Below are 17500 nucleotides of genomic sequence, written 5' to 3'. Positions count from 1 at the left end.
GCACATAAAATACATAAAACTTTTAATTAATCCAATTTTACTCTCATAAAATTATAGTTGCCTTAAATGTAAAGAGTCCAGTTAGCTCATCCCAAACCTGCATCCACATGCAAATATTAAATATATAAAACCTAGAAGAATCAAATAAGTGAAACAACGTTTAAAGGGATCCAATTAAAATTTTACAGCTCAAAGCAAGTGTCTCAGCACATGACTAATGAGTTTGGTTTACAAGAGTTTGTCAGTTTCCTGTTTTAATAGGCAGTTACAACTCCGAGTTACCCAACATGGCTCTCTAGGGAGCGTTTCCCTCAGCTTTTGGCGGGGACAGATGCTCGGGGTCACCAGCAAGGTGGTAGAGGGCGCCTCCCATTGGGGAAAACAGAAATATTTCATGAACCAAGACTGAAGCCTTCAGTTCAGTGCTGTGGCTGTATGAAAAGGGCTGCCATCTGTGGCCATAACCACATAAATATTTGTGGGCTTCTGCACTTTGCTTCTGTCTGGAAAGGGATTTTAGTTTCTTTAAGGGGGTTACCACAAAGCCTCTGTTTTGTGAACATATGGGTGGCATTCTCTGAGTGAAACTTAGACAACACAAAACACATAGCCGAAGAATAGTGCACCCACAATATGCACACACACACACATATGTACGTACAGAGGAAATGAGCAAATTTCACCTCCAGAGTCAAAACCAAACAGGGCTGGGGTCTGGCAGATTGTTTTCTTAAGTGCAAAGGTGCAAACGTCCAAAAATTTGCCAATGTGTGCAAAACGTCTCCCCATCTGGACGCAGCCTCTCTCGGTCACTCCCTTCCCCCTTGTCAATACTGCCTTCCGTTTAATATGTTTACCTTTAGCTCGTTTGACTTTTCTCTCTTTTTTTTAATGTCACCAAAGTTAAATTCCTGGCTTTCCCATCTCAGGCAGAACCAAACACCGCTCCCACAGGATTTGAGGAATGTGTAACAATGACACTTGTGTCAGGCTAATCTGGAATTTCGCCTCGGGAGCAACAATTAGAAATACAAACTTTAGCCGCGAAAGCCACTCAAAGAGGGTAACATGCTGACTGGGATTTTGAGAAGAAGAATGGGGCTTGAAATTATTGTAAAATGACAGGAAGAGGAACAGGTCAACATAATGGGGGCTCAGATAAGGGATGGTGTTTACGTTTTGGTCCCTCTCTGCTTAAGGACATAATGCACCCTCCAGCCACACTTAACTGAATGTTAGCAAAGCGAGCACTGTTTCCCTAACTGATCGGCTGGCTCTTTCCTTTTAGTAAATTCTGGCTCTTACCTGCCTTGAGAGTTACGTGCACACAGACTCCTCTCAGCTAGCAGCTCATAGCAGCGAGAGCGTGTCCAAGAGCAAACATTGCTCTTTTGTCAGACAGCCTAAAAGCATCAGAGTCGTTTCTTTATCGTATGTCATTATACTTCAGGTTTAGGGACACACTAGATTTAGGACAATCACTTCAGAGCTTCAAATCAGCACACCTGTATGCTTTACAAATAAGAATATTATTGCATTAACAAAGATTTCATTTAATGAGCATGCCAGTATTATGTGCCAAAAGTGGCACTTGGGTGGTTTCGGCCACCTCCAAATGTTAAATAATGTCCTGGCCTGAATTCAGGTGTCTGATTTGGCTAAAGGTGCACCATAAACTCTGCCAACTGGTATCATCTTTCAGTGAGGAAAGTAGTAAAAAAATAAAGTAAATATTAAGCAGAATTTTTACAGAGCAACCCAGTCAAAAGGCGAACCTGTAAAAATACTTCCAGTGAGCATGGGCTTCTGCTGCCTCACATCTGGGCACAGTGGGTACAAAGGGCTGATTCAGTGAGCAGCAGGAGCAGCAGGAGCAGCCACAAACGGAGGCACTTTTGATAGCTGTTTTTTCTGACCTCCGTGTTACCTGGCTGACTGTATTCAAGGTCGATCCATTTGTTTGATTTGCCCACGTCTAGCGCAGAACGAAGAAGAATACAAACCCAAACGGACAACCAGCGTTAGGCATTCACCTTTCTGATAATATCTGCCTCTGGGGCACCTAGATACGTGAGACGTGCCTGCTTGTGTACATATGCGTGTTACTTATTTCATGTCAGTGCAGGGTGCTCATACATCATCTGGCATTCTGCGACGCTTGCTTTCACTAGATATGTGTGACAGAGAAACATTCAGCTTGTCAGCTGTTTGTCTTTCGGGGTGAAGGATGACTGGAGTACCTGTAAGAGGCTGGCATGCACTTTAGCACAGAAAAAAACATCAGGCTTGCCAGGGACTTTCCTTTTGGTATGAGACCTCGTACACAAATAAGGTTAAAGTGCATCGTGAAGCACAAACAAGAAGGAAAATAGCTATTGTTGCTTTTGCATAACAGGGGAACTCAATCTTAGCAATGTCAGCTGCATCAGTCTGCGTTTTGGCAGTGTGGCAGCCTTGAAGTAGGCTTCCTTTGGTGTGACTGATATCTGACCTTTATGTTGTGCCCCATTTCTGGTAAAAATACTAATAATTGTACCAATAAAACCACACGACACAGCAGAATTCACATAGAAATAAAGCTCGGAAAGCATCCGGTCATAAATGCTGCTGCTTACCAATATTGATGGCTGTTTCCTGTTTGTCCCCAGTCAGGATCCAGATCTTTATGTCGGCCTTCATTAGAGTCTCGATGGTCTCCGGCACTTTATCCTGGAGCTTATCCTCTATCGCGGTGGCGCCCAGGAGCTGCAGGTTCTGCACCAAAGAAAGTCAGTAAACAAGTCAGTTAGTGAGGATCATAACACAGGAAGGCCTTTAAAACGTCATGTGTCAGGCAAACATCTGAGCCGGGATAGTGTCACTCACTCAGTCGAGTTTTTCCCCTCATCAGCCGCTCTTGTTTATCACCAAGTAAAAACCGCGGCGGTGGACTTAAGGGTTTTGGATCCGTTACTGTGCCCCTGCATCTGTGTTTGCATCTATAGACACGATCTCTGCCACACAAGCACACCCACAAAATGCAGCTGCTGTTTTTTCCCCAGGAAACTCTGTGTTGCTCTGTGGCTGGCTGTGGGCTTGTATGGGCACATCACAGGGCCAAAGGTTTGACAAGAGCCAGGGGTAGAGGGGAGACAGGAGCCAGCAGCAGAGGAAAGGCTCTGGAAGCTCTTTAAGTTGTGACCTGAGCCTTACTGCCTGGACGTCTGTAGGTCTGTCCACGCTAATCACTGGGAACCACACAGCCCGGAAAACTATGCCTGGGAAAGACCATGACTGGATGTGCCAAACTTTCTTTTGCCTTTTCATCGTAAGCCTTTCATTTCTTTCTATGGCTGCTGTTAAAAGCACTCTTTGTAAATTATGATACAAGTACCAGCTGAATCAGGGAGAAACGGGATCATAGTCAGTATGTTGCTGGTAGAGTCTGTCCAGTATATGTAGCTTAAGTTTCCACTGGGACAAAGACTCGTATGAATTCACCACTACTGCTTCTAATATGTTAAAAGGGGGAAATAAAGTTCTGAATTTCCACAGTGGAGCTAGAGCAGATTACTTTGCACTGACAAACAGTAAACAATAAATACACTTGTCCTTAGATTAGTCAGGGATCATAAAAAGTATCCCCTGCAGTAGACCAGTGAGAAATAAATGGGGAAAAATAATGAAGAATTAGATATTAAACAGCTAAAACAGCGTATCAATACAAAACAATTGTTTTTTAAAAGAACAATCAGGATCAAATAGGAAGATTTTCCCACATAATACGTAATCAGCATTTTAGTTAAGAAATGATGAGAAGGAGAAACTTCGGACACACTGCAGGAATGCCTCCATCCTTAACATTTCACTATAACTCCACTGTGCCCCCCTGTGGCAATACTGTGTGCATTTTTAAGTGTGGGTGGCCCTAACCCTGGCCCAATCACAATCACCCTTTGGTCATCTAGTCCTCCAAAGGCTACCTCTTCATCCCAAAAGAAACAGGAGACCTTACCTCCCCTAACTGCAGAAACAGAGGGGTGGGACCGAGGGAAGGGAATTGGGGTTGGGCCGCAGTGCCACGCTCTGCTCATTTGGCAACGCGCATTAAATTTTTCTCTCTGAAAGCTTTTATGTTTATTTCATGATTGATTGCCCCCATTTGTTTTGGGCAGCCAGGAGCAGCCATGACGAACCTGCCAAGTGGCTGATTTACTCTGTGGCTTCCTGTGTTTGACTAACGCTTCCACACAGACCCACCTCACAGAAAACCAACTCTACCTGCTGGTGAAACGTATAAAAACACACACGAGTTTGAACTTTTGCAGGTTTCCAGATGTTATTTCATTTTCCCCACTAGTTACACTTCAGCTCAAGGCCAGTCTGACTTTTCACAAGTTTTGTTCCTATAAAATCCTCCGCATTAAGAAATTGCCGCATTTAACCAGATGAAAAGCTTTGTGCTGCTTGTCAGTCAAACTGGATTCTGCAATAAAAAATAGCCTTTCAGAAAAACCGACACAGTGCACACAAACAGGATGTCGCTTAACAAACCTTCTCTATCAGTTCGTAGCTCTCCTCCAGTTTTAAGGCTCTGTTCTGCAGGGAGGTGCAGGCTCTGTGGTGGATCTCCAACCACTGCTGATAGGATGATTCACTGATGTCTGTCACCGCAAAGCACAGAGTGCGCAGGCCTACAAGATTAAAAGCAGCATCGCAACATTTGGGTCAAATGTCATAGTTCTGACTGTTTAACATTACAGAACAAAGCTTGTGCTCTGCAATCACTGTTAAACGTGTTACACAGATAGACCCAGTCCAATGAAAACACTGCTACTTAAGTCAGCTATATTTCTGACCATATTAATCAATACAATACGCAGCATGAACGGTAACTCCAGCAAAATAACCATCGGAGACTATTCAAATCTAAACCATCAGATTTAGATTTGAATCTTGCATCCGAAGCAGGTTATTCAGACACCATTACTGTATTACTTTACCCATTCAGAGTATAAATTTGCTTAAAGTCCACTTTTCATATTTTTGGGGGGTAAATAAAAGGTACTAAAGGGTTACTGACATACGCTAAATAGGAGCTGAGAAAAGCAGCAGCTGTCTTTGTTGAAGAAAGCGCTTCAGCTTAGTACGGTCAATTTTCGAATCAAACAACGTCATGGTAACTTCCCCAGTTACAAACTTTGATTAACAGTTATTTTTATGTATTACATTTAATAAAATTATGTTTAAAAATGTCATTAAAGTCAATTAAATTCAAAATTCAGATCAGCTATCTTAGCATACGGAAAAATAAGAGCATTTCCAACAAAATGTTTCAGTTTTTATTTTCTGAAATGTTCTGTTATTGAAAGGTTTATCTATTACTTATTTACTTTGGTGTAGTATGAATGGCCATGTCAGGAGGAGAAGCTATAAAACTTTTGATAATACAGTCCAATTCCGGCTCGCCGGCTATACGTCTGACACCCCTGCCTTAAAAATTGGAAATGAAGGCGAACAGACCCTTTTGGTCCATGAAGATGTTTTACCTCTAATTTAAGAAGCTTCTTCAGCTCTATAAACTGATGGCGAGACCCCACTGGTGGGATTGCCCCCTGGAGTCACTGACCCACCTTGTAATCACGTGAGACATAAAGGATCATGTAAGCAAAAGTCTGAATCAAGGCGTGGCTCATTGTGTCAAAAGGGCCCTTTTCATCATGTGATTTATTAAGGTCACAAAGGTCAAGGCTCACTTGGGTTGACAAGACCCAAATACCAAATGTGAAGCGCAATTCAGTGAGGAACACAATCTAGGAGAATCATCTCGACAGGACACTCAGCTGTACGTATGCATCCTAAAGGAGAAAGGTCACTCTTTCAGGTTGTTTGGGAGAAGCGCAAAGGAGGTCATCGACATCAAATATGAACGACTATCATTGAACAAAGGTGGTGGCAAATGGCACCAGCTCCCTTTATCACTTCATGAAATCCCTGTTCACACCTTGAACCATGTGACCTGAACAAATCACATGATAGGGGGCGGGGTCTCAGGACCTTGGCCTCTGACAGGAGGGTAATGACCCACACCTAAATTCACACCTCGGCTCATGTGACTCTTAACAACTCACATTACAGGGTGGTTCAGTGACTCCCACGACCACTTTCGAACACATAACACCACCAGGTCTGTAAAATGACTCTCCAGCAATTTACAGAACTGAAGAAGCCTCTAGAATGGGAGGTGAAAATCTCTGTGAACCACAAAGGAGTCCAGTTGCCTTCATTTCCAGCACTTAAGAGTACCTTGACCTGGTTGACTGAGAACCTACACAGATGCATGAATAAAGTACTCTGTAAAAACCTTTAATGTACAGGAATACACTGGAAAGAACAGATGCTTGGGAGAGTTGTGACTCGATACGTTCCAGATATTTTTACTAGAATTTAATAAGACTAACTCTAATAGATGGCAGAATGACATTTCCACAGTTGGTTACCCACATTAAGACATGTTTTATGTCTAAATATTTGATTGAGGTATTGTCTCATTTAAAGTGGATTAATTTGCACTTTAAATGAGACAAATGTCCAAGACACTGACTAAAGAGTTCTAGTCTGAAAGATGTTATGGGATCAAAATGGCAAAAGCGAGCAGCAGATAAAGTAGGTTTTCATCTGTAGTATCTCCACTTGGACTGGGAATTACTGGGCCTGAAGATCCTCACAATCTGTCCTGGATGCTAAATTTAGCACACATCAAATATTCCTAATGACATCATTTTGCTGGTGTCTCACAAGGGGGCAGTATGATCGTAGAACAAGAAGCAGAGTATGTGGTGCAGTTTCCTTCAGGTCAACAGCCTTGTGTTAAAATTGCAGCAGAATATTCCCACTAGAAGGAAATTTCCATTAAATAATGCATGAGAGGAAAGGCTCTCAGGAAGAGGAAGTTTGTTTACTTCTGTCCAGAGATGACGCAGGGATGTACAGCATCCTGAAAAGACACATTATTGTTGGCAGACAGGGGGCGATGTTAGTCCACTCACCTTCAGTGGCAAACTGCTCCAGGTGCTTCAATGTGATCTCTTTGTACCTAGAGCTGTCTGCCAGGCGGTCATAGATCACTGTGTCCTGAAGGGAAACAAACACTCACTGGTTACTGACACCCAGAGAGGAAAGAAAGGAACCACCTGGACTTGTGCTGCTTTGCAAATGTGGGTCTAAGGCTGTATGCAGCCCATGTAGAAGCACTTCATGTTCCTACTCAGATAACTCTAGCTATTTGTATTAAAAAAGAGATATACATTTGGAGAAGCCTGATCTGGGAACTCAAGACTTTTGGTGCAGCCATATATCTGGACTAAGAGTAACCAGTTCCATCCACGGGTTATTGTTTATAGATAAATGGAAAAAAGCTCGTTAAACGATGAATCATCATCGGATGAAAACAAATGCTTTCTGTCGTCTGGTGGTTCAGTACAATCCAGTTTTTCCGGCCACACGGACTGTTTATGTTCTTGTGACCAAAACCTACTCAAACCCAAATAGCCAATAGAGCGCTGACTACAAACAGACACCAGAACGCTTCCGCTATCTCGTCCCTTCTCCACAGATTAGGGGTGTTGCAATAACCATGTAACATTTAAAAATAAAATATTGATGTTGTGTTATACTGTGCAATTTGTAATTCTGCTCTCACTTTTGTATTATATTCACAGCACAAAACTGTTGCAATCCAGGAAATTGTAGATCCGATTAAATCTTACTGAGGATTAAATGTAGTCTGGCCATAACGTTTATTTGTTATTTGGCAGAGATGTGTGAAATGTGGTGATCTTGCTTCATCCTGTCATCCAATGAAAAGATTTCCTGACATGAGCGAGAGGCAATAAGGAGAGAAGAGCGTTTCGGCGATGATGGTGATGACCTGTCACGCGTTGCTATGGAGAGAGACAGACACTCACAGCTCCTTTGCAGTAGAGGCGGATCTTCCCAGATGGGGTGCGCATGATGACTGACATCCTCTTCCTTGCGCTAAGCGATAAAAAAAGCCAAGCCAAGAGAGAGTGAGAGGGCAGAAGAAGGTGGAATAAGGAGAGAAATAACAGCAGTGTGTTACCACAATGCTAAAGTAATGCATGGTTTGAGCTAGCACATGATTACTGAAGACAAAGAGTGGGTAACAAGATAACCATGTGACCACAGTGGGGTTAACTAGGATTAATTAGTTAATTAATGATGATGCTACTGAGGCTCAAACAGAAAACTCTATAGTAAAAGACTGTTAAATGTATAAGTGTATATGCATAATAAAAACATAATAACTGTACCTTGTAAACTCCAGCACATGAAGCAGTTCATATCGTTCCTCTGTTCCAACCTGAATTGAAAGCGACGTGAGCGTTAACGTAATTCAGAAGGAGACACTTCAACCTCAGTCTTCTGAGACAAGTTATCTTAAGTAGCTCAGCCAAGCCTGCCATCCTCCTCCAATCAGCTTTAATTGCACTTAAATGTGTTTATCAGTTGCTTGCACTGAGCCGATGGAAGGAGAATAACAAGGTAAAATTCAATTAACTTTCTTAATTGTGGACACTGCTAGGTACAAGACAGAGTGATTAAAGTAGATGCTGAGAGCTTTAGAAGGTCTAATAAAGATTAAGAAATTGGACAAGCGTCTAGGAGACGAGACGTTCGACCAAAAAGGGGCGAAAAAAAGAGAGGAAATGGCTCTGGCCTTTCAGCCTCAGGCTCTTTGAGTGCAATCATCAGCTTAGCCAATTAGGAGAACAACAGGAGGAGTGACCCGAGCGTTGGAGAGGACACACTGCATCAACTCAGGATATAATCACGGCAAATGTTGTGTTTTTCCATCACTGTGATCCAAGTGGAAAACCACTTTTAGTGTATTTGTTTTAGTTCTGTTTCAAAACATCTGACAAATTTCATGAAGTACTGTGAAATAGACAAGGGGATAGTTTAGTGTTTTTTGGAAATGACCTAGCCTACAGATGGGACTTATTTAGATGCCGACCGGAGCACGATGATGCCAGTATTATAGATTAAGCAGACCTGTATAATAGGCTGTTTGCCTTTCTTTAACTTGTTTTGTCCAACTTACAATTTCCACAATGACGCTGTCTGGGGTTCGACCAGAAAACACGAAGCCAAGGTTTCGTGCTGCTCTCACTAAAGCGCCTTCATCTGGGGAGCAAAGAAAAATGTTACAGATAAAAACACCTTTACAAATATCCAAGGTAACATCACATTTGAGCCTGGTATTTACCACAGCAGCCATGTTTCACAGTTGCTGCATGAACCTGGTTCAGTACAGTGACTGAAACCTGTGATCCAGCTACCGTGTGCATGGGGATGCTGCAGGGCAAGAAAGAGCTCTCTACTGTTCTTTATAGTTCACTTCACCAGCAGCTCTTTGCAACCACTCTAAAAACCTCAAAGCTTCACATGAACACGACTGTTTGAAGCAATCCAAGCCCCCCAAAAAGTCATTAGCAAAATGAAGATGCAAAGCTTATTTTCGAATCAAAGTGTTCATCAGTTCTCTAATAAACATATTTAAAACGATCGGGATATGTCAACCTATTTGACAAACTGCAGCCGTATGTTTGTACATTATAAACTGATGTCAAATGCTTTTTCCTTTAACCTCCTAGGACCTGCGTCCACATATGTGGACATCACATTTTGGGTTATTTAGACCAAAATACTCAATTTTGCTCTACAAGGGCCTGATATCCACTTATGAGGACATTATGCTGCTACTGTTCTATCAACATTTTAAACAAATATCCTCAGATGTGGCTCTGATTTTTCTTAAAAACAAAAATAAGGTAAAAATAAAAAATCTGGTAATTCTTTGTTTTTACATTCATCGGGCCCCAATCAGCCCAAATATCAAAGAGAAATTAAAAATGCTGCTGTGGAAGAGTTCAGGTCTTAGGAGGTGAAACCTGCTGGTCTCTTCAGAAATCTGCATTATTTTCAGGACACATAACTACTGCTGTTAAGGGCAGTCTCTATGCATTAACGCTAAAACCTATTCTAGAGTCTCTGTGGTGGATTTCACCTCATCTAATGTTTGTCATGGTGGCAACTTTGATGTTTAGAAATATGTTATGTGTTTAACTTCCTGATTGACAGCTGTCTCACTCTGTTAAGTTCACCCGTGGATGTGATAGACTGAAGAATGCATTTTGTAAACAGCTGACTTCATTTTATAATATGATTCCTGGCTCGTGTGTGCGCTGATGATTACATAAACGTCTTTATGAAATACTGGAGCCCGGAGGCTGTAGTGGTGTGTTCCATTTGCTGTGACACAAAGGTCGCTAGATGGAAAATTAAATACTACAACAAAGAGAAATATCAAGGACACACAAGACCATTTATGCAGAGCACCTGGAACCAGATCCAGACACAGCTGCACAACTAGCCATTTAAAATCTGCTCTTTTCGACATGCAGTTTTGAACCTACTTGTACAGGAGAGGTGTAGCATTACACAGAAACGTGTCACTGGGCAAAACCAAAGGAAGGAAAGGAGAGGTTTTGCAACTCTCACACTTGTCTTTGACACCGTTAAATCACAGCAACATGTGTTGGGAGAGCTAGTTCTTTTCTATTTTTAGCTGCTGTTAGGATGCATGTGTTAAGACGACAGCTAAGCTTACACTGTGCCATCAAAGGGCGCAGGCGTGCTGTCCCATTATATATCAGTGAACAATAGATTTTGGTATTAAAGAATTATTTGTATATTTGCACTGTCTTAGTGAAATCCTTTGTCCATGTCTTCAGTTGTAATGATTATCACTGTAGATTCATTCTGCAGAATCTGTAGTTTCATTTTTTTCATTGGTTTTACAGTTTGATGATTAACAACATGCTACGTCACAAACAACGTCAGAATCAAGAAGAAGTCTGGTAAATTTTGACGATCTTAAATTACTGTGTGTGAACAGGCACACACTGTAATAACATTGTGTATTCCACTTAAAAGTGGGATATACCTGGAGACGCAGCTTGGTAGATGATTTTTCCATCCATGTGTTCAGGGACTGCAGTGTGACAGATGGCCATCATGGTCATGAACTCCAGGATAACAGCAGCTGTAGGCTACAGGAAGAAGAAGGGGCACTTTGACTTTTAATGTTCTTTCATAAAACATGTAACAGAAGCAAATCAGCTACGGTATTGTAGGAAGAGACAGCAAGGACAGAGAGTGCACACCGACAGAGCATAATCAACCTGCAGCCGACATACACAACCTGCTACAGCAGCCGCTACAAATGTGACAGACAGCTTCTATTAATACTAGAATGCACTGCAGACTCCAGTGACCTGTCTGCTGGAGCATTTATTTAAAGTTTTATAAAACCAGACCAAATAAGTTTGCTGCATCATGAGCACATTAGAGCACAAAAAACAACTTTACTCTCAGTTCTTTTGAACTGCCGTTCAGGTACATTCCTGTTTGCAAACTATAATCACAAATCTACACTTAACTGCTGGCAGAATTATAACTAAACACAAAGACTGCAACTTACACAGGAGAACTCTAATCCTGAACAGGTACCATTATTAATTGCAGCTCTGACACTTGATGAATTTCCTTCACATCGTGTAGCGCCCAAAGATTTATGACTCCATTTGTTTCAAAGCCAGTCTAAGCTTTGTCAAACTCTGAAATACATGTGGCTTCAGTACTCAGTAGTCAAGCGTGGAGAGGCTAATGACTGTGGATAACGAGCCAAGAGGATCCCACAGAAACTGCCAGCTGCTGACAGACTCATGCCTCCTCATCCAGTAGAAATGTGCTTCATTTAATGAAAGAAGGCCTAACCTATACACTGAGGCATTGTACATTAATGAAGGGAACAGTATGACTAACTTGCCACGGGACAGACCTAGACAGGCATCTGCTGAGGCTGGAGGACCACCGGCTTGCAGTGACCGACTACAGCCAAGACAGTAATATAAGCAGCCTGCAGGGCTGCAGCAGACCTGTATAATACAGCAACAGCACACACAGCAGCCTGGCGGCAAACGTTTGTTAGCAGTGAGTTTAATACCAGCCAATGAATTATGAATATAGGTCTCATGAACCTGTAGTAACACAAAGAACATAAAAGCCTAAGAGTGAGGACATGCTTTCTTTTCAAGTGCAGAGATTTTGCACTCTCTCACCTCCTTAATGGGAAATCTGAGGGTTAATATCAGATGCAGGTTTAAATAATACTGGAGTACTGGTGTAAGATAGCTCAAAAGTGCATGTTTTCACTCCCATCTCAAACAAAAGGCTGCAGCCTCACACAGAGTATTATTAAATTTGTTCTTTCTGTTGTGAAGAGAGGAGCAAAGGATCACATGAATGAAGGGGGGAGGGTGACAAATGAAAAGTGCCTCTTCCAAATGAAAATACATCGAGTCTATTACAGTCCAGGTGGCTAAGAGAGGCCTCCCTGCCTCCAAGCAGCATGATAATCTGGCCTGGGTTGACGGGTATCCTCTGAAAGACAGGACAGTATGTGTGTGAGTGCGTACACCTGTGTGTGATTGAGTGAGGACATGTTTTCTTTTAAAGTGCAGGTATTTTGGACAGCTCTCACACCCTTACTGGGATGAGGGTTAATGTCTGATGCAGGTTTAAGGCAGGTCTTTGTTAATTGCTCTTTAAGGGATGGGATCTTTTCATTAAGACTGCTGTCATGGAAACCCAATGACAATAATGGGATTGTCATTGGGAGGTTACTGTGCCACACCAAGTCCAGCCAATAATCACTGTAAAACCCCAACATGCTGCATTTACACTTCCCTTCTGGCCTGCTTTAAAGATGCTAGCAGACAGACGTTTGATTGGGTAGTTCATGACACCGACTCCTCCTCTCAGAAGAAAAGCACACGTCTGACAGCAAGACATCGAGGGTGGTGGTAAACTAGGCAGACAGTACAGACATCTGAACTTTGTTCTGCTGACACAATTAGATGTGACAGGAAATACTGTGCTGCCAGCTATCACCCCAAATAACTTCTGGGTAACCTGTGTCACAGCAGCAGTGATAGACACTCATCGCTTCAGACACAGCCCGTGTGAGAAAAAGTTTAAGGGGGAGGAGAAAATGAAGAAGCCATTGAAACTCTGTGGGTGTGGACCATGTCCAGGGAAGATGAAAAGCACTAGAGGGGGTGCTTATTTCTGTCAACACTCTTAATTCCCCTCTCCTTAGTAATGTTCATGCAAGAAGCACTCTGAAGGCCATAAGAAGAAGCGCTTGTACCAGGAGAATATCGACTGTTACGTCAAATGCATCGCTTCATTCAGCAGCTCCAGCAGCGATATCTAAGTGAAAGTGAAGCACTGATTGTGCATTAATTAAACCAACGTCTTGAAAGTTTGAGGTGATGTTTAAAAACCTTGATATCGCTTTGGTAATTCAGCTCACTATTACTGAGGGTTACGTGGGGTTAGTGTTGTTGAAGTCCTTCTAGAAGCAAGCATGTGCTGCCACCTAGCGAGAGTCGCAAAAAACCTTATTTTGAATAACTATACACTCACTGACCATTCTGTCAGGTAAAGGGTTGGAGCCCTTTTGCATTCAGAGCGAGGAACTGGAAACATTTCCCTGAGATTTTGGTCTATATTGGAATAGTCTCTTAAATCGCCTTTCTTCCCCATTCTGATGCTCAGTTTGTACTTCAGCAGGCTGTCTTGAGTCTACATGCCTAAAAGCAAATTTGCCACGTGATTGGCCGATATTAGATATTAAACAGCTGTTAATGAGGAGCTGAACACGCATACCTAATAAAATAGCCATGAGCATATATATCAACTTTAATGTTGATGATTTGCTTCTACCAAAAACCTTCATATATTTGAGCATGCCTACAACGTATCAGTTCAAAGGACAGTCTTCTTATATGCTAGAAGTTACCTTGAAAAAAATGATTGGGGAAAAAGAAAAAAACATACATCTATGATTTATTACCGTCCAGATTATTCGGGCTAAATCGTTACCAAAATGCATGCAAACCCTGGCTTCCAAGCAGCAGTCAGTTATGAACCATAATTACAAACTGGCGAGAGGCTATCAATGTGAGACTGAAGCAGATCTTAGACAAACTCAATGTGTGGAGAGATTCTGCTGTCATAACAAAGCAAACATCACAGTGGGATTACTACTTTCCCTGGGCGGTACTACTGCACCTAATTGGATGTGACATTTTGCCTCCTCCACACCACTCTGCAGCTCAGTGACTCAAACAGCCAATCAATCACCGTTTTCACCCACTGCATGACTACAGGTGGTCATTAGAGCTCCCTTTAAAATCCTGCAAAGGATGGCAAGATAGTAGTGCACCTCACTGCTTTGTCAGAATTGGCTAATCTTGATGCAAAGAAACAGTAATCCACCCCTCAGCATGATTTTAGTCAAACTGATATTAAAAACAATTAAATCCATCAGTTGCCAAATTTGTCTCGTGAGATAATAACATGCGTCACCATTTTAAAGGCACAAAATAAAGCTAAAAAGAGTCTACTTAAAATGCAAAAGACGATATTATGCAAGCACACACAATTAGATCCAAAATCCGTCTTAATTTTGTCCTAAACGGCAGCAGCGGGTGACGGGGAACCTTGACATTACTTACGTGATTACTCTGGAGGTTTTCCAGTAAGCTCGGGTCATTAAATCCTGCCTCGTCTGATGAGTGTGTGCTGTGCCTGGAAAAAGGAGACACTGAAGTCAAAACAACAGAACACGCTGGCATCCTTGAGAGCAACACTGTACAGCACTAAAGTACAGCATGCTGACTAGCAAAACAACAAAAAACAAAACAAGGATTCTGCATAGTGATCAAAAGATATTCTGTCAAAACTTAAGATAAAAAGGAGGCAGACTGAACAGTGCTTGTGTACCACTCTTATGTGCTAGAGCCTTGGTGAGACTGCATACAATCCACGGTTTTCATTAACATTTAGAAGAAATGCTCTGAGCTGCCAACCACTGTGCAGCCTCTCAGAGTGTTCCTGAACGTTACATCGAGCACTAACAGTGTTGTTGCAAAAACCTAAAAACGGGACTAACTAATAATAACTAATTACTGTATCATCATTTAGTCTAGTTTTAACTGAGTAAAAAGTATACATATTAAATGTCCCCACAGGGTCCTGGGACATTTTCAATATAGCACAAAATATTCAGTATGATAGATATTTAAAAAATAAAAATCACACCCATCAAAATACATTCACTGGCAACTTTAAGAGCCACCTTCAAAATCCAAGTCCAGTAAATTGAGTGACGTGTGTCTGGACAATACATGCACAAAGTGGACCTACAGCATCACATCCTTTCCACCACCACATATTTTATTCTTGGACTCTACTAAAGTAGCTTTGCATGATTGTGGCTTGGAGTTCCTCTCCATTAAGTACACCCTTTTACTTCTTCAAGTCTTCTTACGGGCTGCCCCTTGCAAACAGAAGGTTGTGGAAGTTCTGCGCTCACAGCTAAAGCTGTGGGACATGATGTAATATCCATAGCAGGGACATCACAGAGGTGAGAGGAACAAAGAACCCTCAATCTGAGTGCTTAGAGCAGTTTGAAGCTTGAGGCGTAGGAGTTTAGAGGTATACCTAATAATTTGGCCAATAAGTGAAATTATAATTTTTTTTTAACCAACTCATCTTTTCAGCTCTAGAAAAACAAATTTACACGTATACTGGCAGCACACAACAGAGCTCACAGCCAGTGCTTTGTGCCAACAGTACTGACATTTGCTGAATAAAATATTAAACACAGTGCAGCCAGAATGCAAATGCTGGTCTCCCGGGCTTCAGCAATGGGATGTACAGTGGCACTATTTGGGATGTTGTCCATGCTGGCAGACACAGATCGTCCTTTGACAAAGCAGTGCCCTGAAATATCATTTCCCAAGCAATCCACGCGCACACATTTATTCATTATTCTGTTTGTAAATCTGATCCTCTTTCGTCATTTGCATAAATAAGAAATGCTGTCCCCCTTTTATTTTAATTTAATTTAGAAATTAAACAGCACATGAGGAGCTGCTTACAGTGATAGCAGACAGGCTGAATTTCTGGCAGCTAAAAAAGACCGCATTACTCAAACACTAATCAGGCTCTAATGAATTACTGGAAACCCAATTAGTCTCAAGCCAGAAGTGCTTTTTTTTTTTCTTTTTTCTGGCAAGATAGAAAATAATCAACAAGTCAAGCAAAACTTCAAAAAATCATTTCTGACAAATGAAAGGAAAGGATGTATTTTTATCCCTGTAACAGTGGCTTAGGGCAGTGATTATGTAGCCACCAGCCACTCGCTGGCTCTCCAGCAGGGATCAATTTATGATTCTGTGATAAATACACCTATAGATCGTGGAGACAGCAGCTTTAGCCATGGCACTGGGGTTTGATAGAAATGTTACCGAGAATGCCATTAGCAACCATAATTCTTTTTAATCCCACAGGATATGCTGTTCAGATCCCAAAGAGCCAGCAGCCCGCCAGCTAGTAATACTCCATCCACTGCACAGAAAATAGAGCTTTGGAGGGAAGGAAATATGGGGAAGAGACAGAAATGCAATTAAACAGCCGGGCAGGAGTCGATATTGTGTTACCCCTACATAGATGCACTGGAGGCAGGGAAATGTATCACACTTGCATCTTTATTAAAATCTGTCATGGAGAAATAGGAAAACAAAGTCTGCGTTTTTAAAAACCTCCATGAATATAAACAGAGGACTGAAGCCATTTCAGCTAAAAAGGTTTAAGTTTGAACTCTTATACTGCAAATACACAACCAATTACAAATGAATGTACGGGAGCTATTCAGCACCCCTTTATGTCTGTAAATGACATAAAACACGCACATTCACATGAAGCCCAAATGCATTATTTTATGCATTATTTTTGTGCCATTATTATTATTTTTAAGCCTATATAGGTAAGAAAGCCACAACCTTTCTCTATAGTATATCTCGCAATGTCGATTGTCTTGATGAAATTTGCGAGGCACAAGGCCGGGTGAGCAGGACAGTCAGCTATTGATTATCTGCCAGCACACAGAGATCCTGTCACTATGGGAACAAGGGTGCTGGCTATTCGCAGTCAATAACCAGGGACCAGTTCCAGATCAAACCTGCGGCACATCGAGCTGACCCGTTACCGTCAGGAGGAGGAAATAATAAAGCTTGAGGTGCATCAGAGGCGTCGGAATCCTTGTTTCTCTAATCTAGCAGCACATAATAATAAAGAGTCTCTCTTTAGTGAGGGGAAAACATAACAATATAATGAGACATGCTTTCACTGAAGCTGCAACATGATGTAAAGTAGCAAGACTCAATATTTTGGCATAATAGCTATTAACAAACAGGCTCCAATCCCCCATGCAAAATGGATGAGACACGCCCATGCTGTTACTGCAGAGCTCAACTCTAGAGCAGATGGATCTCAGAAGCAGAGCTGTGTGTGTGTGTGTGTG

At 41.8% G+C, this 17500-nt stretch overlaps 1 protein-coding gene across 7 annotated transcripts in view; it reads right to left on the bottom strand.

Moving 5' to 3' along the window:
* The window catches only part of atp8a1 (ATPase phospholipid transporting 8A1), a 106333-nt gene that overhangs the window by 42100 nt on the left and 46733 nt on the right, over positions 1–17500 (bottom strand). For all 7 annotated transcript variants that reach the window (XM_005935189.3, XM_005935191.3, XM_005935194.3 and 4 more), the window contains 8 exons: positions 14649–14721; positions 11009–11114; positions 9104–9186; positions 8313–8362; positions 7947–8016; positions 7029–7113; positions 4534–4673; positions 2616–2754 (listed from right to left, as the gene is read on the bottom strand). In XM_005935189.3, the coding sequence (XP_005935251.1) occupies positions 2616–2754; positions 4534–4673; positions 7029–7113; positions 7947–8016; positions 8313–8362; positions 9104–9186; positions 11009–11114; positions 14649–14721 (746 nt within the window). The remainder of the gene's footprint in view (positions 1–2615; positions 2755–4533; positions 4674–7028; positions 7114–7946; positions 8017–8312; positions 8363–9103; positions 9187–11008; positions 11115–14648; positions 14722–17500) is intronic.

Source organism: Haplochromis burtoni, unplaced genomic scaffold (assembly GCF_018398535.1).
Source record: "Haplochromis burtoni strain Fernald_Lab_line unplaced genomic scaffold, NCSU_Asbu1 Contig_194, whole genome shotgun sequence".
Lineage (NCBI taxonomy): Eukaryota > Metazoa > Chordata > Actinopteri > Cichliformes > Cichlidae > Haplochromis > Haplochromis burtoni.
Note: the sequence above shows the minus strand (reverse complement) of the source record. Positions and strands in the feature narration are given on the sequence as shown.